Source organism: Herpailurus yagouaroundi, unplaced genomic scaffold (genome assembly GCF_014898765.1).
Source record: "Herpailurus yagouaroundi ecotype Mexico unplaced genomic scaffold, PumYag 215, whole genome shotgun sequence".
Classification (NCBI taxonomy): domain Eukaryota; kingdom Metazoa; phylum Chordata; class Mammalia; order Carnivora; family Felidae; genus Herpailurus; species Herpailurus yagouaroundi.
Window position 1 is genome coordinate 7,931,000 of NW_024412446.1, and position 27,535 is coordinate 7,958,534.

The 27,535-nt window shown below is 36.5% G+C and overlaps 1 protein-coding gene across 1 annotated transcript in view; it reads left to right on the forward strand.

Annotated features, from left to right (window-relative positions):
* Positions 1 to 27,535, forward strand: part of EFCAB5 (EF-hand calcium binding domain 5) — a 218,896-nt gene that overhangs the window by 131,584 nt on the left and 59,777 nt on the right. Inside the window, exons 13-15 of the mRNA XM_040455093.1 lie at positions 23,103 to 23,939; positions 25,882 to 25,956; positions 26,055 to 26,147. Coding sequence (XP_040311027.1) covers positions 23,103 to 23,939; positions 25,882 to 25,956; positions 26,055 to 26,147 — 1,005 coding nt within the window. The remainder of the gene's footprint in view (positions 1 to 23,102; positions 23,940 to 25,881; positions 25,957 to 26,054; positions 26,148 to 27,535) is intronic.

The window sequence follows — 27,535 nt, forward strand, 5'->3', positions numbered from 1 at the left end:
GGAGGGAGGAGAGGGTGGGTGATGGGTATTGAGGAGGGCACCTTTTGGGATGAGCACTGAGTGTTGTATGGAAACCAATTTGACAATAAATTTCATATATAAATAATAATAAAAAAAAGAAATAAAACTAGAATTTACCATTACCAACTTAATTTCCAAAATATTCAGATTATCACTCAAGCACCTCTTCATTTGAATGAACTTAAAATTGAGTTCTAACTTGACAACTTTAGTATCGCACTATAGTGAAAAATACATCTAGTTGTGATGAGTGAATTGTGTGGGGAATGAACAGTTAGATATAGCTATCATGATCTAAGGGAGATGTCATGTGAAGGGATTCCATGGGAATAGAATGGCTTTTATTATGCCGGTGTATTACATCATTCCAGCTTGAGCACACTCCCTTTGAGTGGCACTTACATTGTCTTGGGTTTCGCAGCAAACTTCTGAGCATTTTCGAACTTTGGTCATAGAATGTTTCCAGCAAGGCCAATGTCCTCTGCCGACCCAAAAACCCTACCTAAGCAGAAAGTTTGCAATTAGTTGTCACAGAAAATTTGAGATTTTTGTGTAAATGTAATATGGCTTATTGAAGCTTTTATCATCACCACTACTACCATCATTACGTAAATAAAAGCTGAGGAGTCAAAGTCAGGAAAGTTATACCTTGTCTTCAGGCTTATATTCTACTTTCCCATCCTGTGACATGTCAAAATACCTTGCACTTAAATATATAGATGCTTAACAAATAGTTACTGACTTAATTGTTAAATCCAATGTACAATGCTCAGTTCTTATCTAATTTGATCTGAGTATGACACTTGAAACAATTAACTGCTTCCTACTTGTTCTATTTTTCACATTGTTTTTATTTTGAGAAACATTTTAATTATAGAAAAATAGAGAAAATGATAAAACTAACACTTGTGTTCCCAACACCCAGAAATGATGATTATCAACATTTTGTTTATGTACTTTAAAATATATTGTTGACATCATAAAGCGTGTACTTCTTAAAATTGCTTTTACTTACTCAACATTGAGATCAATTCATGTATGTAAAGAAATATACTTTATTCCTTTTAGCTGCTGTTTTCTATTCTATAATATGAAAACACTGTAATTTTTTTAAGTCCCTTTACTGATTGGCATTTCAATCATTTCCAGTGTTTTGATACTCAAATAATGCTGCAATGGATTTCCTTATACACATCTCCTTGAGTACACCTGTAAACATTTCCTTAGGGGAATAATTCAAAGTGTAATTAATGGATTGTATACTATGTGCATTTTCACCATTAGTAGTTATTGCTAAATGTTCAACAAAACACCTATACCAATTTACTTCTCACCATTACTGAATAAGAATGTCATTTCTCCATATCCATGCCAATACTAGATATTGTTAAAGGTTACAATTTTTTTCAATCTGATGGATAAAAAATGGTATCTAGTTATTTTAATTTGCATTTCCCTGATTCTTAGTGACATTAAATATTTTCATTTGTTTACTATGTATTTGCGTTCCCTCATCTATGAATGGCTTTTTTACATCCTTTTCCTTTCTTCAGTTAGAAAGAGTTGCCTATTTCTTACTAATTTGTAAATTTTTGACAATGATCATTCTGTGATCTATATAGCAAATACCCTTTTCCAGTTTATCTCTTATTTTTTAATTTAACTTTTGGTGAGTTTAGTCATATCATAGTTTTTAATTTTGAGGCAGTCAAATATATTGATTATTTCTTTTATGATTTGTGCTTACTAGAGGTATTCTTTAAGAATATTACCTACCTGAGGTTTAAAGGCATGCTCTATACTTTATATGGGCTTCTAAAATGTTTATAATTTTGTTTTCCATATCTAGGTCTTTGATTAGATAGGACCTATTTTTCCTCATTATGGAGGCTCAAATCTAATTTTAACTTTTTCCCAGTTGTTCCAACTTAGCATTTATTGATTAGGCTCTTCTTACTGATTTCTATTGCTACCTATGTCATATGCTAAATTCTCACATACTCATAAATCTAATGTCAGGTCCAATATTCTGTAAATACAGCTTTATTTTGAAAAACCCGGGGAAATCCTCCCCAGCTTGCTCTTCTTTTCATAATTGTTTTTGCTATATTTGGACCTTAATTTCCATATAGCTTTTAAAAAGTAAACCTTTTTTTATAGTACAACATACATACAGAAAAGTATACAAATAATAAGCATATGGTTTTATCACAGTATAATCACACACAGGAGCTGTTTCTCAAAGGAGAATAGTTAACATTAGTAGAGGGTATAATTTTGCTCCAAAACTCAAGTAATCTACACTGTAATTCTTCTATTGCAACTTGCCATAACATTCCAATTTGCCCCATACACTTCAAATACTGTAGGATAATCTAGGTGTTAAGGTATAAAGTAAAGAAGAGTTTTTGCACTGTAGAGTACAAAACCTACAAAGCCTTTTCTTTCTCTAGGACTTTAGTAGCTAACAGCTCATTTAATGTGTAACAACAGAATATAAGAGTAAAGGTTGTTCCTAAAATGTAAAAAGGTCCAATAAGCATTGTTCCTCTTTTTTAGTGGCAGGCGACATATTTGCTTCATATTTGAGATATCCTGTCATGTTTCAGGATATGCTAAAAATATTACCATGGTAGTAAACCCTGAATTTGTATGGTTTTTATCTCTCAGCCTCTGACACATATGGGTTGTACCAAAGCATCTAAAGCATCATGCTCAGCAGATCCAATCACCATGATGGAAATCATCGTGGTTAGTAGATCTGACGTTCTGTGAAATGTCTGCATAATAGATTTTAATAGAAAGAAAGAGGGCTGCTTATTGCTCTGGCAAGGCAGTAAAAGTATAGTGCTGACAGGTTAAATCAAACTTCTGTTGGTCCTTGTAAACTGCTCTAGAGAGAATAGTATTTGACAAACCAATAGTTGTGAATGAGGAGGTTGTGTCAGTTTGGTTCAATAAAGATTCCACACAGTGGGTAACAACTGCAAATGGAGTCGTAGTAGTCTACAAACATTCTTTAAGACCTACCTTCTGCATAGGCAAAACAGGAGAATTAGACAAGAATGTGATAGGGTTACTTCTTCTGAACCTTCATTCATGTGTTTTTATATCTAATTTCTGTGGAATGATTTTGTTTTTGTTATTTTTGTTTATTTTTACCATTCTGGCAGACTGAGAAAGTTCAGGAGTTTCTATGTGGTCCTTCCTACCATGACATCCTTTAGTCCCTAATTTGTGAGGATGCTGCTAGTCTCTAAGTATATCTATTCTAATTATACATTCAGGAACCAGAAACAAACAGAGCTAAATCCAAAGATTAATTGGGGGACCAAAATAGCATTTATCACTTGACACCTATAAGCTCTAATTTTAACCAGTGGTCCACTGGGGAATTTTGAGATCTTAGGAATTAGTATTAACTTGCAATCAGTGTCTGGTAATCTCTGAAAGTCTGGGATATTTTCCATTTTCCAATGTATATCACCCTAGTAAATGGCTACAGGTATTTTGAGGAATGCTTGCAGTAAGATCTACAGTATATGTTTGAGGCAGTCTTGTAGGATTCTTTCTCAAGAGAGCCAGACTCCTGTTCAATCAAAGAATTCTGGGTGTATAAATTGGCTTAAGTCTGGAAAGTGGATGAGAAGCCAAGATTCTCCCTTGAGGTATCTCAACTCATGTTTTTAGCCTCATAGTTAGAGCTTTTCTGTGAATAACTCTAGTAATAATTTAATAGACATCCTATCTATGTAACTCTAAGGAAACCGGTCAAAATTTTCAGATGACTACTTTAATTCTTATTGTTCATTGTGGTAATTCCAATTATATATTCAGTAAGTAGGTAAATAACCACAGTGTAAGTCCCAGACAAAATGAATTCATTATAATATGGACCTTGACATTGGGCATTGAGTTAAAATGCCATTTACCTATGATATCTATGAGCACTGACTTTGACCAGTAGATCTTGTCTCAGGCAGTTAAATACCATGTCTTCTATCATTTTCAAATCCCATAATTTCAATGGCACTATCTACTACCATCAACTTCATCCTACAGAGGAGAGCTACCAAAGAGATTTTTTTGGAGATACTAGTCTTCTCCTCATTAATGTACTTCTCAAGAAAGTGTCATCTGTGCCCTCTGGGGGGATATGGTAAAGGTGCATAACGGGCAGGCTACATAAGAGAAATCAACTTTAACAACCTTCTAAGCTTTTGGATTTCTTCCTCTATAGTATTCCAAGAAGACTCTGGCATCTCAATCTCATTGAACATAAGCCATATTTGAGTCAAGGTTTCAATTTACCTACCAAGAAAACTGTTAAAACCATTCACAGATACTCAAAATATTACTGCTAAGTAAATTTTCTAAGTATATTGACAAGTTTGAGCCAATCCAAACTTATATCTATCCTTCCTAGTCTAAAAGTTTTATAATCAATCCCCACACATATTCTCTAGGTTTTTGCTGCTATGAATTAGTAAAAACTTACTATTCCCTTAGAGTACCAACAATCACCTCTCAGTACAGATTTGACTAGTCCTGTTGGGACATGCTGAGATCTGACTCCAACTTTGGGTCTAATGGCAATGAATGTTGGACAGGTGGGCCTTAAGGAAAATAGACATCCCCCTGCAAGCTAAGTGCCTTAAGTGAAGTTATTATAGGGGCTATAAGGAAAGAAAAGCTAATATTCTCAAACAGGAGAGAAGGGATTGCTTCTGCTGCCAAGGAAGGCTTAGAGAGATTTGTACTTCAAGTCTTAGCTTCCATCCAAACATAAACATTCCAAGTCTCAAGGTCCCTCTATTTTCCAAGCAGCATGCTGACTTTGCTATGAGACTTGACAACTCTGTGAATTCAACTTGCATTTTAATCCTGTTATATTAAATTTAGAGGCTGATTTTTCATCCACATCTGCCCTAAAAATAAAAGAAATAGAGATTCCTTCAGAGCCATTGTGAAAATTTTATCGTTTTCTGACTGCAACTTGAGCGAGAATTTAAAGCCCTGAGCTTGTCTTTTACTTTCTACAATATCTCCAATGTAATGAAATGAAGCCCATCCACTGACAGCCCTTGTAGTCAACACTTACTGTAATTATGGTTAAATGCAACAGCCACTTGGTCTCTTAAAGCCCTTCCTTCAAAAGATACTTCATCCCAAGCAACCACAGTGACAACTTAAAAATATGTTTTCGTTGAAGAATAATAAATACATAACAAGGTGTGCAAATACCAAATGTTTATTTCAGCGAATGTTTACCTATACTATACTGTATACTCTATATAAGTACCACTCAGATAAAGATATAGAACATTTTCATAATTGCCCGAAGGCTCCTTCATGGCATCTCTTAGTCAATAATTCCTCCAAAGGTAATTATTATTATGATGTTTTCACTATAGATTAGTTTGCTTATTTTTGTATTTCATATAAATTAAATTATATAGTATATACACTTTTGTATCTTTTTTGTTCAATATTATATCCATAAATTTTATTCATGTTTAATTTTTCTGTAATTTTTTTCATTGCTACATAATAATCCACTAATATATATAAAGGTTTATTATTAAAATCTTTAATATACATAGATTTATTAATATATATTAATTAATATATAAAGATTTATTTAATCATACCATTATTGATAAACATTTGTACTATTTTTAGTTTTTTACTATTATAAATAATACTATGAGCATTCTTGTTTTTTTATCAACCTCAAAGAAGTATAATTTACATCCAATAAAATGAGCCAATTTTAAGCGTACAGTTCAATGACTTGTGACAATGTATACATCCACATGACTACCACCAAAATGAAGATATAGATTTTTTCATTAAATCAAAAAGTTCCCTTGTGCCCCTTTGTACTCATGGCCCCAGAAAACTATCATTCTGCTTTCTACTGCTATAGATTAGTTTTCCTTTTTCTAGATTTTCATATAAACGAAATCATGTAGTATGCATTCTTTTATGTCTTCTTTCTTTCACTTAGTATAATATTTTTGAAATTCATCAATGTTATTGTGTGTATCAGTACTTCATCTCCTTTTATCGCAACGTAGTATTCCATTGTAAGGATATAATACAATGTGTTTATCCACAAGTTGATGGACACTTGGGTTGTTTCCAGTTTGGAGGTGTGAATTACACTGCTAAGAGCATTGGCAAACAAGTCTTTGAATATTCATATTTTCCATTTTTTCTAATTTTATTTAATTTCTTCTTGGTAAATAGCTAGGAGTGGAATTGCTGGTTGCTGGCTCATATGGCAAATATATGTTTACTTTTTCTCTATTAAAATTTTTAAAAGTTATTTATTTTTTTTTTAATTTTTTTTCAACATTTTTTATTTATTTTTGGGACAGAGAGAGACAGAGCATGAATGGGGAAGGGGCAGAGAGAGAGGGAGACACAGAATCGGAAACAGGCTCCAGGCTCCGAGCCATCAGCTCAGAGCCTGACGCGGGGCTCGAACTCACGGACCACGAGATCGTGACCTGGCTGAAGTCGGACGCTTAACCGACTGCGCCACCCAGGCGCCCCTAAAAGTTATTTATTTTGAGAGAGAGAGAGAGAGTGTCGCGGGGGGGGGAGAGAGAGAGAGAGAGAGAGAGAGAGAGAGAGAGAGAGAATCCCAAGCAGGCTCTTCACTGTCTGCACAGAGCTGGACATGGGCTCAAACCCACGAACTGTGAGATCATGACCTGAGTCAAAGTCCAAGCTGTAACAAACTGAGCCACCCAGGTGTCCTTATATGTTTAACTTTTTAAGAAACTGCCAAAATGTTTTCCAAAGTGTTTGTTCCATTCCTATCAGCAATATATGAGAATTCTAGTTGCTTCATATCTTTGCCAATATTTGGCATTGTCAGTCTTGTTTTTTTTTTTTTTTTAATTCCAGTATAGTTTACAGTGTTATATTAATTTTGGGTATGCAATGGAGTGATGGAACAATTCTATACGTTACTCAGTACTCATCATAAGCGACTCTTAATTTCCTCCACCTATATCACCCATCTCCCCATCCACCTCTCCTCTGGTAACCATCACTTTGTTCTCTATAGCCAAGAGTCTATTTTCTGGTTTGTCTTTTTTTTTTCTTTGTTCATTTGTTTTGTTTCTTAAATTCCACAGATGAGTGAGACCATATGATATTTGTCTTTCTCTGACTGACTTACTTCACTTAGCATTATACCCTCCTGATTGATCCATGTTGTTGTAAATGGTAAGATTTCATTCCTTTTTATGGCTGAGCAATATTCCATTGTATATATATACCACCTCTTCTTTATCCATTCATCTATCAATGGATACTTGGGCTGCTTCCATAATTTGGCTATTGTAAATAATGCTACAGTAAACGTAGGGGTACATATATCATTTTGAATTAGTGTTTTTGTGTTATTTGTGTAAATACCCAGTAGTGGAATTACTGGATCATATGGTAATTCTATTTTTAATTTTTTGAGGAACCTCCATACTGTTTTCCACCAGTTTGCATTCCCACCAACAGTGTCTGAGCACTCCTTTTTCTCCACATCCTTGCTAACACTTGTTTCTTGTGTTTTTGATTTTAACCATTCTGACAGGTGTGAGGTGATATCTCATTTTAGTTTTGATTTGCAATTCCTTGATGATGAATGATGTTGAGCATTGTTCATTTGTATTTTGGTCATCTCAATGTCTTCTTTGGAGAAATGTCTGTTCATGTCTCCTGCCCATTTTTTAATTGGATTATTTGGTCTTGGGGGTGTTAAGTTTTATAAGTTCTTAATACATTTTGGATACTAACCCTTTATTGGATATGTCATTTGCAAATATCTTCTCCCATTCAAGTAGGTTGTCTTTTAGTTTTGTGAATTGTTTCCTTTGTTGTGCAGATTTTATTTTGATGCAGTCCCAATAGTTTATTTTTGGTTTTGTTTCCCTTGCTTCAGAAGACATATCTAGAAAAATGTTGCTATGGCTGATGTCAGAGAAATAACTGCCTGTGCTCTCTTACAGGATTTTTCTGGTTTCAGGTCTCACATTAAGTGTTTAGTCCATTCTGAGTTTATTTTTGTGCATGGTGTAAGAAAATGATCCAGTGTCATTCTTCTGCTTATAGCTGTCCAGTTTTCCCAATACCATTTGTTGAAGAGACTATCTTTTCTCCAATACATATTCTTGCCTCCTTTGTTGAAAATTAATTTACCATATCAACAAGTGGCTATTTCTTGAGTCTCTATTCTATTCCATTAATCTCTGTGTCTATATTTGTGCCAGTACCAAACTGTTTTGATTAGTATAGCTTTGTATTAATATCTTGACATTTGGGACTGTGATACCTCTGGTTTTATTCTTCTTTTTCAAGATTGCTTTGGCTTTAAGGTCTCTGTGGTCCCATGCAAATTTTAAGATTATTTGTGCTAGTTCTGTGAAAAATTCTGTTGGTTTTTGATAGTGATTACATTAAATCTGTAGATTGCTTTGGGTAGTATGCACATTTTAACAATATTGGTTCTTCCAGTCCATAAGCATGGGATATCTTTCCATTTGTTTCTGTCATCTTCATTTTCCTTCATTAGTGTTTTACAGTTTTCAGAGTATAGGTTATTTACCGACTTGGTTAAGTTTGTTCCTAGGTATTTTATTATTTTTGGTGCAATTGTAAATGGGATTGTTTTCTTGATTTCTTCTTCTGCTACTTCATTATTAGTGTACAGAAATGCAATGGGTTTCTGCATATTGATTTTGTATGCTGCTACCTTACTGAATTCATTTATCAGTTCTAGTCATTTTTTGGTAGAGTCTTTAGGGTTTTCTATAGAGAGTATCATGTCATCTGCAAATAGTGAAAGTTTTACTTCTTCCTTACCAATTTGGATTCTTTTCATTTCTTTTTGTTGTCTGATTGCTATGGCTATGACTTTCAATACTATGTGGAATAAAAGTGGTGAGAATGGACATCCTTGTTATGCTCCAAGTCTTACAAGAAAATTCTTAGTTTTTCACCATTGGGTATGATATTAGTTGTGGGTTTTTCATATATGGCCTTTATTAAGTATGTTTCCTCTAAACCTTCCATGTTGAAGGTTTTTAATCATGAATAGATGCTGTACTGGCACTGGCAGTCTTTTTAACTCTAGCTATTCTAAGTGGGTGTAATTTTTAGCTCATGGTTTTAATTTGCATTTCTCTGATGACTGACACTGAAATATTTCCATGTATTGAGCATACATATATTTTCTCTTCTGACATGTCCATGGCATTTTTTTTAAACATTTTTTTTCAACGTTTATTTATTTTTGGGACAGAGAGAGACAGAGCATGAACGGGGGAGGGGCAGAGAGAGAGGGAGACACAGAATCGGAAACAGGCTCCAGGCTCCGAGCCATCAGCCCAGAGCCCGACGCGGGGCTCGAACTCACGGACCGCGAGATCATGACCTGGTTGAAGTCGGACGCTTAACCGACTGCACCACCCAGGCGCCCCCATGGCATTTTTAACTGAATTATTTCATTAAGTTATAGGAGTTCTTTATGGGTTCTGGATTCAAATTTTTTGTCATTAAATGTATTGCAAATATTTTCTCCCAGTCTATAGCTTCCTTTTCATTTTCTTCATAGTGTCTTTCCAAAAATGGAATTTTAAAATTGCTTTTTATCAAATTTTCTTTTAAGGTTCATGTTTTCTTCTGGAAATTTGATTTTTACCTTAAACATTTAGGTCTAAAGTTTATTTCAAGCTTTTTTTTTTTTTTTTTTTTTTTTGTATCGTGTGAGGTAAAGCTTGAGGTACTTTTATTTCCCCCTAGAGTTGGTAGCCAGTTTTTCCAGAACCTTTATTTCAAAAGATTATCCTAGGCACCACTTTTTGTTGAAAAGCAATTGCCTGTGCACATGTGGTTTTATGTCTGACTCTACCTGGTTCCATTAGTCTGTTTGTCTATCCTTACACCAATACTGTGTGTTCTTGCCTTCTGTTGATATATAGTAAATCCTTAAATCAGGTAGTGTGACTCCTCCAACTTTGTTCTTTTTCAAAATTATTTTGGCTATTCTGCATCCTTTGAAATGCCATATAGATTTTAAAACCAGTCCTGTCAGGGGCTCCTGGGTGGCTCAGTCAGTTAAGTGTCCAAATTTGGCCCACCAACTTTGGCCCAGGTCATGATCTCATGGTTCATGGGTTCGAGCCCCTCGTCAGGCTCTGTGCAGACAGCTCAGAGCCTGGAGCCTGCTTTGGATTCTGTGTCTCCCTCTCTCTCTACCCCACTCCACTCACACTCTGTCTATCACTCTCTCTCTCAACAATAAATAAACATTAAAAAAATGTAAAATGTAAAACTAGCCCTGTTGATTTCTACAAATAAGTTCACTGAGATTTCAGTTGGAACTGTGTTAAATTTATAGGTCAGTTTGAGAACGAATAATATTTAGCCTTTTGATTTATGAATATAGTCTTTGAGACAAATGAGAAGTGCTCTCTCTGTTTTTTAGGTTTTTAAAATTTCTCTCAACAGTGTTTTTTAGTTTTTAGTCTATAGGCATTGCAAGTATTTTGTTCAATATATCTCTATTTCATGTGTGTGATATTAATGCAAATGGCATTTTATTTTATCTATTTAAAAAATTTTTAATGTTGTATTTATTTTTGAAAGAGAGTGAGTGAGTGAGCAGGGGAGGGGCAGGGAGAGGGGGAGACACAAAATCCAAAGCAGGCTCCAGGCTCTGAGCTGTCAGCACAGGGCCTGATGTGGGGCTCGAACCCATGACTCGTGAGATCATGACCTGAGTCAAAGTCAGATGCTCAACTGACTGAGCCACTCAGGCACCCCAGGCAAATGGCATTTTAAAATTTCATCTTCCAATTGTTCATTGCTAATATATAGAAATAAATTGATCTTTGTGTATTGACTGTATGTCCTGAAGCCTTACTAAATCATGTATATGTTCTGGTGGGTATTTCAAAGATTTTATTTCAAAGATAAAAATTTTTATTTCAAAGATTTCTTAGGATTTTATACATAGAAGATTATGTAATTCCTGAAGGAGTTTTCTTTTTCTTTTCATGCCTTATTTCACTGGCTATTACTTCCAGGACAATGTTAAATAAAAGTGGTGAAAGTGGACACCTGATATAAGGAGGAAATCATTAAAATTTTTACCATTAAGTATAACCATAAGTTTTTTTTATAGATGCTCTTTATCAGGTTGAAGAAATTCTATTTCTATTTGCCAAGAGATTTATTGTTTTTGTTTTTTAAATGATGAATAGATGTTGAATTTTGTCAGATGATCATACAGCTTTTCTTTTTTTAATTTCTTAATGTGGTGAGTTGACTTGATTGAATTTTTACCATTAATCAACCTTGCATCCCTAGATTAAGCTCCATTTGATACTGATACATTACTTTTTTAATATATTACTGAACTAACTCAAAGATTTTTGTATCTTGTTCAGGGGAGATATTAGTGTATAGTTTTTTGTCTTGGAAGAGTTTTGTCTGGTTTTGATTTAAGAATAATGCTGGTCACATAAAACCAATAGGATGTATTCCCTCCTCTATATTCTGAAAGACTGCATGGGTTTGGAATTAGTTCTTCCTTAAATGTTTGATGAATTAATCAGTGAAGCCATCTGGGCCTGGAGTTTTGTTTGTGGAAATGTTTTTAATGGCATTAATTAATTTCTTTATACATATAAGAGTATCTAGGTTTTCTATTTCCTCTTGAGTCAGACTTGGTAATTTGTGTCTTCCAGGAAACTTGTCCATTTAATCTAATTTGCAAATTTACTGACAAAAAGTTGTTCATAATGCTCTCTCATTGTTCTTTTAATGTTTTCAGGCTCTGTAGTGATGTCCTCTTTTTCTTTCTTGATATCAGTAATTTGTATCTTCCCTTTTTTTCTTTGATTAGTCTACCTAGAGATTCATCAATTATATTAATCTTTTCAAAGAACCAGCTTTTGTTTTGATTGATTTTTACTATTGTATTTTTTTCTATGTCATTAATTTCTGCCCATTTCTTTATCATGCCCTTCTTTCTACTTAGTTGTTATTTATTTGGTCTTGCTTTACTTTTCTAGCTTTTTGAGATGGAAGCCTAGATCACTGATTTTGGACCTCTCTTATTTTCTTTATAAAAGCATTCTAAGCTATAAATTTCTAAGCACCACTGTATTGCTCCAATTATAATGCATTGTGTTTTAATTATCACTATTTAATTAGTTTGATTATCATTAAATTATTAGTTTTAATTATCATTAGTTAATTAGTTTAATATTTTAAACTATTTCCTAATTTCTCTGATGATATTTGTTTGTCCATTGGTTAGTTGGAAGTGTGTTTTTAATTTCTAAATATTTGGGCATTTTCCAAGTATCTTTCTGTTATTGGTTTCTAATTGATTCTGCTGTAGCTAAAGAACATATACAATATGATTTCAATTCTTTTAAGTTTATTGAGACCACTTTCATGGTATATCATTTGATCATTTTGGTGAATGTCTCAAAGTAAAATTGAAAATTTATCAATTTTATTGATTTTTTTCAAAGAACCAGCTTCTGGTGTTATTGATCGGCTTCATTGTGTTGTGTTTTGTTTTTTAGTTTCTATATCATTTATTTCTTCTCTAATCTTTATTATTTCCTTCCTTCTGCTAGCTTTAGGTTTGGTTTAGTCTACTTTTTCTAGCCCTTTTAGGTGTAAGGTTAGGTTGTTTATTTGAGATTTTTCTTGCTTCTTGAGAAAGGCCTGAATTGCTATAAACTTTCCTCTTAGAACCACTTCTACTGTATCCCAAAGTTTTTGGACTGTTGTGTTCTCATTTTCATTTGTTTTCCATACACTTTTTAATTTCTTCTTTCAATTCCTCATTGGCCCATTAATTGTTCAGTAACGTGTTATTTAACTTCCATGTATTTGTGGACTTTCCAAGTTTTTTCTAGTGGTTCACTTTTAGTTTCATAGCATTGTGGTCAGAAAAGATGCATGGTATGACTTTGATATTCTTGAAATGTTGAGGCTGGTTTTGTGAGCTAATACATAATCTACTCTGGAGAATGTTCCATGTGCCCTTGAAAAGAATGTGTATTCTGCTCTTTTAGGATAGAATATTCTGAATATATCTGTAAAACCCACCTGTTCTAGTATGTCATTTGAAGCCATTATTTCCTTGTTGATTTTCTGTTTAGACGATCTGTCCATAGATGTGAGTAGGTTTTAAAGTCCCTACTATTATGGTATTATTATCAGTTAGTTTCTTTATGTTTCTTATTAACTGCTTTATGTATTTGGGTGCTTCTATGTTGGGTACATATTTTCAGTTGTTGTATCTTCTTGTTGGATTTTATTTTTTTATTTTATTATTATATAGGGTCCTTCTTTGTCTCTTGTTACAGTCTTTATTTTAAAGTGTATTTTGTGTGATGTACATTTGGATTCTTTCCATAATTTGGCTATTGTTGATAACACTGCTATAAACATCGGGGTGCATGCATCCCTTTGAATTAGTATTTTTGTTTGGGTAAATAACTAGTGTAATTGCTGGATCACAGGGTAGTTCTATTTTTGACTTTTTGAGGAACCTGCATAGTCTTTTCCAGAGTGGCTGCATTAGGCCTACCTCAAGAAGCAAGAAAAATCTCAAATAAACAAGCTAACCTTACACCTAAAGAAGCTGGAAAAAGAATGGCAGATGAAGTCTGAAGCCAGCAGAAGAAGGGAAATAATAAAGATTAGAGCAGAAATAGATGATATAGAAACCAAAAAAAAGGAACAGATCAATGAGGAGTGCCTGGGTGGCTAAGTCCATTGAGTGTCTGACTCTTGATTTTGGCTCAGGTCATGATCTCAGGGTCATGGGATTGATCCCTGCATCAGGCTCATGCTGAGCATGAAGCCTGCTTAAGATTCTCTCTATCAGGGCACCAGGGTGGCTCAGTAGGTTGAGCATCTGCCTTCAGCTCAGGTCATGATCTCACAGTTCTTGAGTTCAAGCCTTGTGCTGACAGCTCAGAGCCTGGAGCCTGCTTCAGATTCTGTGTCTCCCTCTCTCTCTGCCCCTCTACCACTCACATTCTGTCTTTCACAAATGAATAAGTGTTAAAAAAGAAAAGACTCTCTCTCTCTCTCTCTCTCTTCCTCTGCTCCTTTCTCCCACTTGCATTCTCTCTCTCTGTCTCTCTCAAAACAAAAACAAAACAAAAACAAAAACAAAAAATAGATCAATGAAACCAGGAGCTGGCTCTTTGAAAAAATTAATAAAATTGATAAACCCCTAGCCAGACTTATCAAAAAACAGAAAGGACCCAAATAAATAAAATCACAAATGAGAGAGAACTAATAACCAAAACCACAGAAATATAAGTAATTATAAGATAATATTACGAAAAACTACATATGCCAACACTTTGGACAAAAATGAATAAATTCCTACAAACATATAAACTACCATAACTGAAACATGAAGAAGTTGAAAACTTGAGCAGACCAATAACAAGTAAAGAAACTGAGAGGTACCGGGTGTCTCAGTCAGTTAAGCATCTGACTTTGGCTCAGGTCGTGATCTCACAGTTCATGGTTCAAACCCCACATCGGACTCTCTGCTGTTAGCACAGAACACCCTTTGGATCTTCTGTCCCCCTTTCTCTCTGTTCCTCCCCTTCGCATTCTCTCTCTCTCTCTCTCTCTCTCTCTCTCTCTCTCTCTCTCAAATAAATAAATAAAAACTTTTAAAAAATTTAAAAAAACCCCAGAAATTAAATCAGTGATCAAAAATCTCCCAACAAACAAAAGTCCAGGGCCAGATGGCTTCCCAGGGGAATTCTACCAAACATTTAGAAGAGTTAATACTTATTTTTCTCAAACTCTTCCAAAAAATAGAAATGGAAGGAAAACTTCAAATTAATTCTATGAGGCCAGCATTACCCTGATACCAAAACTATCTAGATAAAGACTCCACTAAAAAAAGAGAACTACAATATCCCTAATGAACATGGATGCAAAAATTCTCAATTACATACTAGTAATTGAATCCTAAAGTACCTTAAAAGAATCATTCACCACTCAAGTGGGATTTATTCCTGGGCTGCAAGGGTTGTTCAATGTTTGTGACTTCTTCTTAACACCAGTTTGTATTTATCTTACAAACATCGTCAATAGAGTATTTGGTTGTGTTTCCCTTTTCACATTCACTGCCAGAAGCTTAGATTCAAATTTGTAGATGACCCGAAAACAAATATTTAGGTCATTACAGTATGCAATTTAGGCTTTGTTTCCAGCTTCATTTAGTATCTTCTCATTTATTTCTTCTTTCATCCAACTTTTCAATTATGTTCCTTTGTTGCATTTTATCTATTTGCATAAGCTTCCTTAAATCTTTTCTAGAACATGGGGTTACAAACAAATATAAAGTTCATAAACAAATGTCTTTCAATAAAGTTTGTACCTAATTTTTGCAAATCCATTTGTATCCTAGCATACTAGTATTCTTCCAAACGCCATTCTTAGAAATACTTTTTTTTTATTTTAATTTTTATTTTTTTTCAATACATGAAATTTATTGTCAAATTGGTTTCCATACAACACCCAGTGCTCATCCCAACAGGTGCCCTCCTCAATACCCATCACCCACCCTCTTCTCCTCCCCACCCCCCATCAACCCTCAGTTTGTTCTCAGTTTTTAAGAGTCTCTTATGCTTTGGCTCTCTCCCACTCTAACCTCTTTTTTTTTCCCTTCCCCTCCCCCATGGGTTTCTGTTAAGTCTCTCAGGATCCACCTAAGAGTGAAAACATATGGTATCTGTCTTTTTCTGTATGGCTTATTTCGCTTAGCATCACACACTCCAGTTCCATCCACGTTGCTACAAAGGGCCATATTTCCTTCTTTCTCATTGCCATGTCATACTCCATTGTGTATATAAACCACAATTTCTTTATCCATTCATCAGTTGATGGACATTTAGGCTCTTTCCATAATTTGGCTATTGTTGAGAGTGCTGCTATAAACATTGGGGTACAAGTGCCCCTATGCATCAGTACTCCTGTATCCCTTGGGTAAATTCCTAGCAGTGCTATTGCTGGGTCATAGGGTAGGTCTATTTTTAATTTTCTGAGGAACCTCCACACTGTTTTCCAGAGTGGCTACACCAATTTTCATTCCCACCAACAGTGCAAGAGGGTTCCCGTTTCTCCACATCCTCTCCAGCATCCATAGTCTCCTGATTTGTTCATTTTGGCCACTCTGACTGGCATGAGGTGATACCTGAGTGTGGTTTTGATTTGTATTTCCCTGATAAGGAGCGACGTTGAGCATCTTTTCATGTGCCTGTTGGCCATCCGGATGTCTTCTTTAGAGAAGTGTCTATTCATGTTTTCTGCCCATTTCTTCACTGGGTTATTTGCTTTTCGGGTGTGGAGTTTGGTGAGCTCTTTATAGACTTTGGATACTAGCCCTTTGTCCGATATGTCATTTGCAAATATCTTTTCCCATTCCGTTGGTTGCCTTTTAGTTTTGTTGGTTGCTTCCTTTGCTGTGCAGAAGCTTTTTATCTTCATAAGGTCCCAGTAATTCATTTTTGCTTTTAATTCCCTTGCCTTTGGGGATGTGTCGAGTAAGAGATTGCTACGGCTGAGGTCAGAGAGGTCTTTTCCTGCTTTCTCCTCTAAGGTTTTGATGGTTTCCTTTCTCACATTAAGGCCCTTGATCCATTTTGAGTTTATTTTTGTGAATGGTGTGAGAAAGTGGTCTAGTTTCAACCTTCTGCATGTTGCTGTCCAGTTCTCCCAGCACCATTTGTTAAAGAGACTGTCTTTTTTTCCATTGGATGTTCTTTCCTGCTTTGTCAAAGATTAGTTGGCCATACTTTTGTGGGTCTAGTTCTGGGGTTTCTATTCTATTCCATTGGTCTGTGTGTCTGTTTTTGTGCCGATACCATGCTGTCTTGATGATGACAGCTTTGTAGTAGAGGCTAAAGTCTGGGATTGTGATGCCTCCTGCTTTGGTCTTCTTCTTCAAAATTACTTTGGCTATTCGGGGCCTTTTGTGGTTCCATATGAATTTTAGGATTGCTTGTTCTAGTTTCGAGAAGAATGCTGGTGCAATTTTGATTGGGATTGCATTGAATGTGTAGATAGCTTTGGGTAGTATTGACATTTTGACAATATTTATTCTTCCAATCCATGAGCAGGGAATGTCTTTCCATTTCTTTATATCTTCTTTAATTACCTTCATAAGCTTTCTATAGTTTTCAGCATACAGTTCTGTTACATCTTTGGTTAGGTTTATTCCTAGGTATTTTATGCTTCTTGGTGCAATTGTGAATGGGATCAGTTTCTTTATTTGTCTTTCTGTTGCTTCATTGTTAGTGTATAAGAATGCAACTGACTTCTGTACATTGATTTTGTATCCTGCACCTTTGCTGAATTCATGTATCAGTTCTAGCAGACTTTTGGTGGAGTCTATCGGATTTTCCATGATTTTTCATGTCATCTGCAAAAAGTGAAAGCTTGACTTCATCTTTGCCAATTTTGATGCCTTTGATTTCCTTTTGTTGTCTGATCGCTGATGCTAGAACTTCCAGCACTATGTTAAACAACAGCGGTGAGAGTGGGCATCCCTGTCGTGTTCCTGATCTCAGGGAAAAAGCTCTCAGTTTTTCCCCATTGAGGATGATGTTAGCTGTGGGCTTTTCATAAATGGCTTTTATGATGTTTAAGTATGTCCCTTCTATCCCAACTTTCTCAAGGGTTTTTATTAAGAGGGGGTGCTGAATTTTGTCAAAGGCCTTTTCTGCATAGATTGACAGGATTATATGGTTCTTATCTTTTCTTTTATTAATGTGATGTATCACGTTGATTGATTTGCAAATGTTGAACCAGCCCTGCATCCCAGGAATGAATCCCACTTGATCATGGTGAATAATTCCTTTTATATGCTGTTGAAATCGATTTGCTAGTATCTTATTGAGAATTTTTGCATCCATATTCATCAGGGATATTGGCCTGTAGTTCTCTTTTTTTACTGGGTCTCTGTCTGGTTTAGGAATCAAAATAATACAGGCTTCATAGAATGTCTGGAAGTTTTCTTTCCCTTTCTATTTCTTGGAATAGCTTGGGAAGGATAGGTATTATCTCTGCTTTAAACGTCTGGTAGAACTCCCCTGGGAAGCCATCTGGTCCTGGACTCTTGTTTGTTGGGAGATTTTTGATAACCGATTCAATTTCTTTGCTGGTTATGGGTCTGTTCAAGCTTTCTATTTCCTCCTGATTGAGTTTTGGAAGAGTGTGGGTGTTTAGGAATTTGTCCATTTCTTCCAGGTTGTCCAATTTGTTGCCATATAATTTTTCATAGTATTCCCTGATAATTGTTTGTATCTCTGAGGGATTGGTTGTAATAATTCCATTTTCACTCATGATTTTATCTATTTGGGTCATCTCCCTTTTCTTTTTGAGAAGCCTGGCTAGAGGTTTGTCAATTTTGTTTATTTTTCAAAAAACTAACTCTTGGTTTCGTTGATCTGCTCTACAGTTGTTGTTTTTTTTTTTAATTTTTTTTTCAACGTTTATTTATTTTTGGGATAGAGAGAGACAGAGCATGAACGGGGGAGGGGCGGAGAGAGAGGGAGACACAGAATCGGAAACAGGCTCCAGGCTCTGAGCCATCAGCCCAGAGCCCGACGCGGGGCTCGAACTCACGGACCACGAGATCGTGACCTGGCTGATGTCGGACGCTTAACCGACTGCGCCACCCAGGCGCCCCATGCTCTACAGTTTTTTTATATTCTATATTGTTTATTTCTGCTCTGATCTTTATTATTTCTCTTCTTCTGCTGGGTTTAGGCTGCCTTTGCTGTTCTGCTTCTATTTCCTTTAGGTGTGCTGATAGATTTTGTATTTGTGATTTTTCTTGTTTCTTGAGATAGGCCTGGATTGCAATATATTTTCCTCTCAGGACTGCCTTCGCTGCGTCCCAAAGCGTTTGGATTGTTGTATTTTCATTTTCGTTTGTTTCCATATATTTTTTAATTTCTTCTCGAATTGCCTGGTTGACCCACTCATTCGTTAGTAGGATGTTCTTTAACCTCCATGCTTTTGGAGGTTTTCCAGACTTTTTTCTGTGGTTGATTTCAAGCTTCATAGCATTGTGGTCTGAAAGTATGCATGGTATGATTTCAATTCTTGTAAACTTATGAAGGGCTGTTTTGTGACCCAGTATATGATCTATCTTGGAGAATGTTCCATGTGCACTCGAGAAGAAAGTATATTCTGTTGCTTTGGGATGCAGAGTTCTAAATATATCTGTCAAGTCCATCTGATCCAATGTCTCATTCAGGGCCCTTGTTTCTTTATTGACCGTGTGTCTGGATGATCTATCCATTTCTGTAAGTGGGGTGTTAAAGTCCCCTGCAATTACCACATTCTTATCAATAAGGTTGCTTGTGTTTATGAGTAATTGTTTTATATATTTGGGCGCTCCGGTATTCGGCGCATAGACATTTATAATTGTTAGCTCTTCCTGATGGATAGACCCTGTCACTATTATATAATGTCCTTCTTCATCTCTTGTTACAGCCTTTAATTTAAAGTCTAGTTTGTCTGATATAAGTATGGCTACTCCAGCTTTCTTTTGGCTTCCAGTAGCATGATAAATAGTTCTCCATCCCCTCACTCTCAATCTAAAGGTGTCCTCAGGTCTAAAATGAGTCTCTTGTAGACAGCAAATAGATGGGTCTTGTTTTTTTATCCATTCTGATACCCTATGTCTTTTGGTTGGTGCATTTAATCCATTTACATTCAGTGTTATTATAGAAAGATATGGGTTTAGAGTCATTGTGATGTCTGTATGTTTTATGCTTGTAGTGATGTCTCTGGTACTTTGTCTCACAGGGTCTCCCTTAGGATCTCTTGTAGGGCTGGTTTAGTGGTGACAAATTCCTTCAGTTTTTGTTTGTTTGGGAAGACCTTTATCTCTCCTTCTATTCTAAATGACAAGCTTGCTGGATAAAGGATTCTCGGCTGCATATTTTTTCTGTCTAGCACACTGAAAATCTCGTGCCAACTCTTTCTGGCCTGCCAAGTTTCAAAAGAGAGATCAGTCACGAGTCTTATAGGTCTCCCTTTATATGTGAGGGCACGTTTACCCCTTGCTGCTTTCAGAATTTTCTCTTTATCCTTGTATTTTGCCAGTTTCACTATGATATGTCGTGCAGAAGATCGATTCAAGTTACGTCTGAAGGGAGTTCTCTGTGCCTCTTGGATTTCCATGCCTATTTCCTTCCCCACTTCAGGGAAGTTCTCAGCTATTATTTCTTCAAGTACCCCTTCAGCACCTTTCCCTCTCTCTTCCTCCTCTGGGATACCAATTATGCGTATATTATTTCTTTTTAGTGTATCACTTAGTTCTCTAATTTTCCCCTCATACTCCTGGATTTTTTTCTCTCTCTTTTTCTCAGCTTCCTCTTTTTCCATAACTTTATCTTCTAGTTCACCTATTCTCTCCTCTGCCTCTTCAATCCGAGCTGTGGTGGTTTCCATTTTGTTATGCATTTCATTTAAAGCGTTTTTCAGCTCCTCGTGACTGTTCCTTAGTCCCTTGATCTCTGTAGCAAGAGATTCTCTGCTGTCAGCTATACTGTTTTCAAGCCCAGCGATTAATTTTATGACTATTATTCTAAATTCACTTTCTGTTATATTATTTAAATCCTTTTTGATCAGCTCATTAGCTGTTGTTATTTCCTGGAGATTCTTCTGAGGGGAATTCTTCCGCTTGGTCATTTTGGATAGTCCCTGGCGTGGTGAGGACCTGCAGGGCACTTCCCCTGTGCTGTGCTGTGGTGTATAACTGGAGTTGGTGGGCGGAGCCGCAGTCAGACCTGATGTCTGCCCCCAGCCCACCGCTGGGGCCACAGTCAGACTGGTGCGTGCCTTCTCTTCCCCTCTCCTAGGGGCGGGATTCACTGTGGGGTGGGGTGGCCTGTCTGGGCTACTTGCACACTGCCAGGCTTGTGATGCTGGGGATCTGGCGTCTTAGCTGGGGTGGGTAGGCAAGGTGCACAGGGGCAGGAGGGGCAGGCTTAGCTTGCTTCTCCTTAGGTGATCCACTTCAGGAGGGGCCCTGTGGCAGCAGCAGGGAGTCAGATCCGCTGCCGGAGGTTTGGCTCCGCAGAAGTGCAGAGTTGGGTGTTTGCGCGGAGCGAGCAAGTTCCCTGGCAGGAACTGGTTCTTTTTGGGATTTTGGCTGGGGGATGGGCGGGGAAGATGGCGCTGGCGAGCGCCTTTGTTCCCCACCAAACTGAGCTCTGTCGTCCGGGGGCTCAGCAGCTTTCCTTCCCTTTGTCCTCCAGCCTTCCCGCTTTCTGAGCAGAGCTGTTAACTTATGACCTCCCAGCCGCTAAGTCCGCTTGCCTCTTCCGTGGGCCTCTCGTCTGCGCTTGGCCCCGGCGACTCCGTTCTGCTAATCCTCTGGTGGTTTTCTGGGTTATTTAGGCAGGTGTAGGTGGAATCTAAGTGATCAGCAGGACGCGCGGTGAGCCCAGCGTCCTCCTACGCCGCCATCTTCCCTCAGAATCCTTCTCTAGTTTTATTTCTAACTTAGAATTCTAACATTTCTAGGTTTTCTTCTCCCAAGCATTTTTACTTGTATGCCTTTATGAAATAATACAGTAAAATATGTTTTTTATGTTACTACCAAAACAAATAGAATTATGGGTTTTATTTTTATTTTTTAAAGAAAAAAGGCTCTAAATTGATGGGTTTTCCAAAGAATGTCAATATTTTAGTTCTATGTAAAACTAGTCGGATATTTAAAAATCTATGGGTGATATAGAGTAATCCTGAAAACTGTGGAATCACACTTTTATAGCGTGGCTATTTTGGGTGAGAAAGGAACAGTTTTGTGTCATGAATCCCACTACAGAGAGTGGTCCTGGACACCAGGTTTGTGTTGTTGTTGTTGGTGGTGGTGGTGGTGGTGGTGGTGGTGGTGGTGATGGTGGTGTTTAAGTGGAGTTCTGGTGAATGCTATCTAATCTTTCCCTAGATTTATGAAACAGGTGTTCATATAAGTTGAGGAGAAAAGGAATTAAGGAATGAAAAAGAAAGAAAGGTGGAGGATAAGAAAGGGGGGAAATTAATATTGGGAAAACATAGTCCAGGGAATGATAGTCATGGATAGAGACTTGCCTTATTTTGATATTGCAGATATTGAAAAGGTATTTGAGGTGGAAGACATGTGTCCTCCCCTTAATCCCTATGCTGTGCTTATTGTGGAAGGACCAAGAGTAGATAAATTCTTTTTTAATTTTTATTAAAATTTAGTTAACAAGCAGTGTAATATTGGTTTCCTCACTTACACCGTGCACTCCTTAACACCCATCACCCATCTAGCCCATTCCCTGCCTTCCATCAACAAACCCTCAGTTTGTTCTCTATAGTTAAAGAGTCTCCTGTGATTTGTTTCCCTCTTTTCTTTTCTTTCCCCCCTTCCCATGTGTTCATCTGTTTTGTTTCTTAAATTCTCCATATGAATGAAATCATGTAATATTTGTCTTTATCTGGTTGACTTATTTTGCTTAGCATAATACATTCTAGCTCCATCCATGTCATTGCAAATGGCAAGATTTCATCCTTTTGATGGCTGAGTAATATTCCATTGTAAATATACCACATCTTCTTTATCCATTCATCAGTCAATGGACATTTGGGCTCTTTTCATAGTTTGGCTATTGTTGATAATGCTTCTATAAACATTGGTGTGCGTGTACCCCTTCAAATCTGGATAAATTCTATTTGTCTTGGCAGTTTTAAGCAACTCTGCAAGTAGAAAAAGAAGAATCATGTTCATTTCCAAAGCCACACCTTTTAGGAAGGGATGATTTCTAACTTACAGTAGTGAACATCTTTTATGTTCCTTTGAATATCTTTTTGCCTCTTGTGTTGGAGGGAAAGCTGTTATTTATTTAAAACAATAAGCCTATGTTATAATTACTGTCATCAATGCTGTTTTGCATTAATTTACTGGCTCTGATTCTGCATTATAAGATCAATTGTTTAAGTAAATATTTTGTTTTCTGCATTAGGGCCATTCATTGAATTTGAAGAGATAGACTTGCCTGAGTTCTGGGGAGACATGGATAATCAGAAACATATTTATGAAGACTTTGACAAAGTGCTCTTAGAGATAAATGCATTACTTTCTGAAAAACATGCTAGCAAAACCCAAAGCACATTGTTAGAAACTCCAGAAGATCAACATAAACATGATGAATATACAGAATCAACACCACCAGAACAACAGAGAGGGACGACAGCAGAACAAGAACCAAACAGAATTTCAACCAAAGAACAAGAACAAGACAAAGAGTCTATTGGAAAAAAAGAACTATACAGAGAAATAGTAACAAAACAAATCCACACAGGGTCAACTCCAGAACAAGGATCAAGTAGAGAGTTAATAACAGAACAAAGACGACATAGTGATTCAGTAACAGAACAAGGACCACCACAAAGAGTATCATCTTCAAAACAAGGAGTCCACATGGAATCAACTGCAGAACAAGGACGCCACAGAGAATCAATAGCAGCACAAGGACCACACAGAAGGTCAATCTCAGAACAAGAATCACACAGAGAGTCAGTAACAGAACAAGAACCACACAAAGGGTCACGTGCGGAACAAGAACCATCTGGAGAGATAATTCCAGAAAAACAACAGGACATAGATTCAACTTTACAGTCAGGAAGAGGTAGTATCTTTAGAGAAAGTAGAAAATCTAGGGAGTCTGCTTCCTTTGAACATACTGAAATCCTCCCACAGGAAAAGAGGACTCAGGAGCAAATATATGAAGAGGAACTATTTGTGAGTCCTGAACTGCAAGAGGAGGTTCCAATATCAAGAAGAAAATATCATCTTTCAGGTAGTAATGCAGTTTTTCTATGACATTGGTTCCCTGTTTTGTGGAATGATTGTTAAAGTCTTTTCAGAAAATAATCATTTCAATTAGCATTTTTTCTGGCATATCAGATCAATCAAACCTTAGACATATTTTGCTACTGAATATGCATCTAGGCCTTGAACAATCAATTAAATGCAAACCAGAATGTTTCTGTTTTCAATTTACCTAGAATTCCTTTTGCACAGGAAGCCCATTCATAAAGAAGTAATCTGGTGATGTTACATATAGAAAGCTTCACTGGACTCCTGAAAAGGCAGTAGAAGCCCTTTAGTTTTAAATGTAGCGTGTAATATTAGAATCCACTTTTAAAAATGTCTTTTATTTCTTTTTTAAAATTTTTTTCTAGAGAGAAAGTGTGTGTGAGCAGGGGATAGGGGAAGAAGGAGAGAGAGAATTCCAAGCAGGCTCCATGCTCAGTGCAGAGCTCAACACAGGGCTCCATCCTATGACCCTGGGATCATGACCCGAGCAGAAATCAAGAGAAGAATCAGACACTCAACCAACTGAGCCACCCAGATACCCCTAAAATTTTTTTTGTTTCGACTATAAAATGGGTCTTGCTTTTTTCAGTTATATAAGATATATGTTCTAGAAACATTTCTGAAGGTTACATTGAAGACAGAAAGCACCCTGCATTTCAAATATTTATTCTGCAAAAGACTTTTCCTCTGAATTACCTATTCCAATGTATGTCTTTTTTTTTTTAAAATCTAACTTAGAGAGCCAAACTCAATACTGCTTAAGACCTCAGTTAAGCAGAATATTTTTAAACTTCTGCTCTTTAATTTTAAAGTCCCACAGTCCCAAAGAAAATCCTTATTTAAAACTCCTAAGGGGGCGCCTGGGTGGCGCAGTCGGTTAAGCGTCCGACTTCAGCCAGGTCACGATCTCGCGGTCTGTGAGTTCGAGCCCCGCGTCAGGCTCTGGGCTGATGGCTCAGAGCCTGGAGCCTGTTTCCGATTCTGTGTCTCCCTCTCTCTCTGCCCCTCCCCCGTTCATGCTCTGTCTCTCTCTGTCCCAAAAATAAATAAACGTTGAAAAACAATTAAAAAAAAAAAACTCCTAAGAAATGAGTAACCTGTGTTGTAGTTTCTGCATTATCACTAACTAACCTGAAATCTCTCATTTTTTCAGCATGATGTTTATTTCTTCACAAAAAGGGCCACTAATTTCTGGCTCTCCTTATGTAGGAGGGATGCAGCTAGAAAAATTGTGAAGTTACTATTCAATTAGATGTTATTGGTGATGACTTGATTTTGGCTATGTGTAGCAGTGATTCAAAATGACAGTGTCTAAAAAAAAACATAAAAATAAAACAAAATAGCAATGTATAAACAGCATAGAAGTTTCTTTCCTTCTGATATAAAAGTCATGTGACAGCTCAGCCTCATGAAATCAGCAATGGCTCAAGTCCTATCTTGTGTCTCCCCTAACCACATAGTCCAGGATGGCTCACTAACATATCCACATTTTGACCAGAAGGTAAGGAGAAAGAAGAAGGGATAGGCATTACATCACTTGCTTACACATGACACTGGTCAGAATTTAGACATTTGATGACACCTAGCTGTGACAGAGACTAGGAAATGTAGCCCTCATATTGAGTGGCCAGATTTGGGTACCAGGAATAGCTTTTGTCATAGAGCTGCTCTCAACAACTAGAGTTATTAAGTGATATCATTATGGTGAGTGTGATATAACATATGTGCGAAATTATCTGATAGAAAGTTTTTAGTGTTCTGTATGCAAAGCATTAGTGTCTGTATGCAAAGCATTTTTCTCATTTATTAACTTAGGAATTTATCATAGAATATATAATGTCCAGTTCAAAGGCCTTTTATTTTTTTTTCAAGTTTTTATTTAAATTCCAGTTCATTATGGTACTTTCTCTTATACCTTTTAGAAACTACAAAAAAGGAAGTTCAGAAAGATCCATCTTGTGAAAAGTCCCAAAAAATAGAAGGAAAGTCATGGTCAGGTGACTCCTCATTTAATCCTCCTTTCATTTATACTCTAGAACAAAAACATTATGAAAGTGAAATTAAATCGTCCATGTATGGAATGTATATTTTTTAGGTGAACTTTTGACATGTAACTGGAATATGGATTATATCAAATGTGAAGAAGAAGAACAAGCAAACTTACTCTACAGTAGCTCCAGGTTCACAGGTACATGTCAGCAACCAAATTAGAAAGGATAGATGGCAGTCCAGTTGATGAATTTAATTTACTGTGGTACCCCATGAACTTAGCCAAGACACAATGGCAGGATGATTCTTGCATTATTTTGTCACTGAATTGATGGATCTAAATATATACAAGGTGGATGTTTTTGGTGGTAGTGTACATGTAGGCATGTGCTATTGATAAATGCTTTTCTGCCTTAAGTCATATGCATTAGTATATAATGTGTTTTGACCAATACATGGCCCTACAACTTCTTTGAAGCTATGATACAGGTGTACAAAAGGAATCAGATATTGGATATTAGAACTCAGTGGAAATCATTCCAGCTATTCCTCTCCCTGGTAGTCCCATAACTCAACATGTCAGACAGGTGAGAATATGTCATGTTTTTGAAGACTTATAAAGAAAGATCTACTCAACAACAGAGAGAGCAAAGAGTAACTTTTAGCTCTCAAATAAACCATGTATTAAACAATGATTATTCCAACCAGTACTCATATTACTACAATGCTATTTTATCATTTTATCTTTCATCAACAAGCAGTATATTTGATTACTAATTATATTAAGATTGTTTTCTTCCTATCAGCAATTTTTTTTCTCATTTAAGCCTGGGTCAAATAACAAACTTCCTATCCTCAAAATATTTTGGTAAAAATGCATGGCGTTGGTCAAGCTCTTGTGGCCTATACTAGTTCATATTCTTCTTCTGGTCTTCTTTATTTCAGTTTTGCTTTATGACCTAAAAAATTGCATTGGTGATTATTTTCAAGTCATGTCAATCTCATATGGAAGGCATGAGGGTATGAATGATTGAATCGATGAATAAATCAAACATAAGTCACTGGGCTGATATTTTATGAAATATGCTTCATAACATTGAGCTTGAAGATAAATATATTAGTCAAGACTCTTTGGGGGAGAGGTTGTAATGGTATTTATCGATTTGTTTAACTGTGAAGTCCAGACTACAGCTGGCTTCAGACACAAATGAATCCAAGGGCTCAATAATAGCAGCGAGACACCATCTTTGCTTCTCATCCCCGTTCCTCTCTGTGTAACTTTCAGTTTTAGGTAGTTTTCTTCATGTTGTGGCAGATATATTTGTAAGAGTATTGCTAAGCCTATATCCTACTAGTTCAGGAATCAGAATACAAAAAGAGTGATTCTTCCCCAATAGTTCCCAAAAAAAGTTCTGGGGCTCATTCTCATTGGCATATGTAGTGGATTACATTGCTGTCATATAGAAACCATTGGCCAGACCTATGTCACGTAGTCATTCTTGTCACGAGGGTGGGGGAGGCTGAGTGCTACCTGATTAATCTGAACTGACAGTGGGGAAGAGATGTTTTCCTCATGAAGGGAGCATG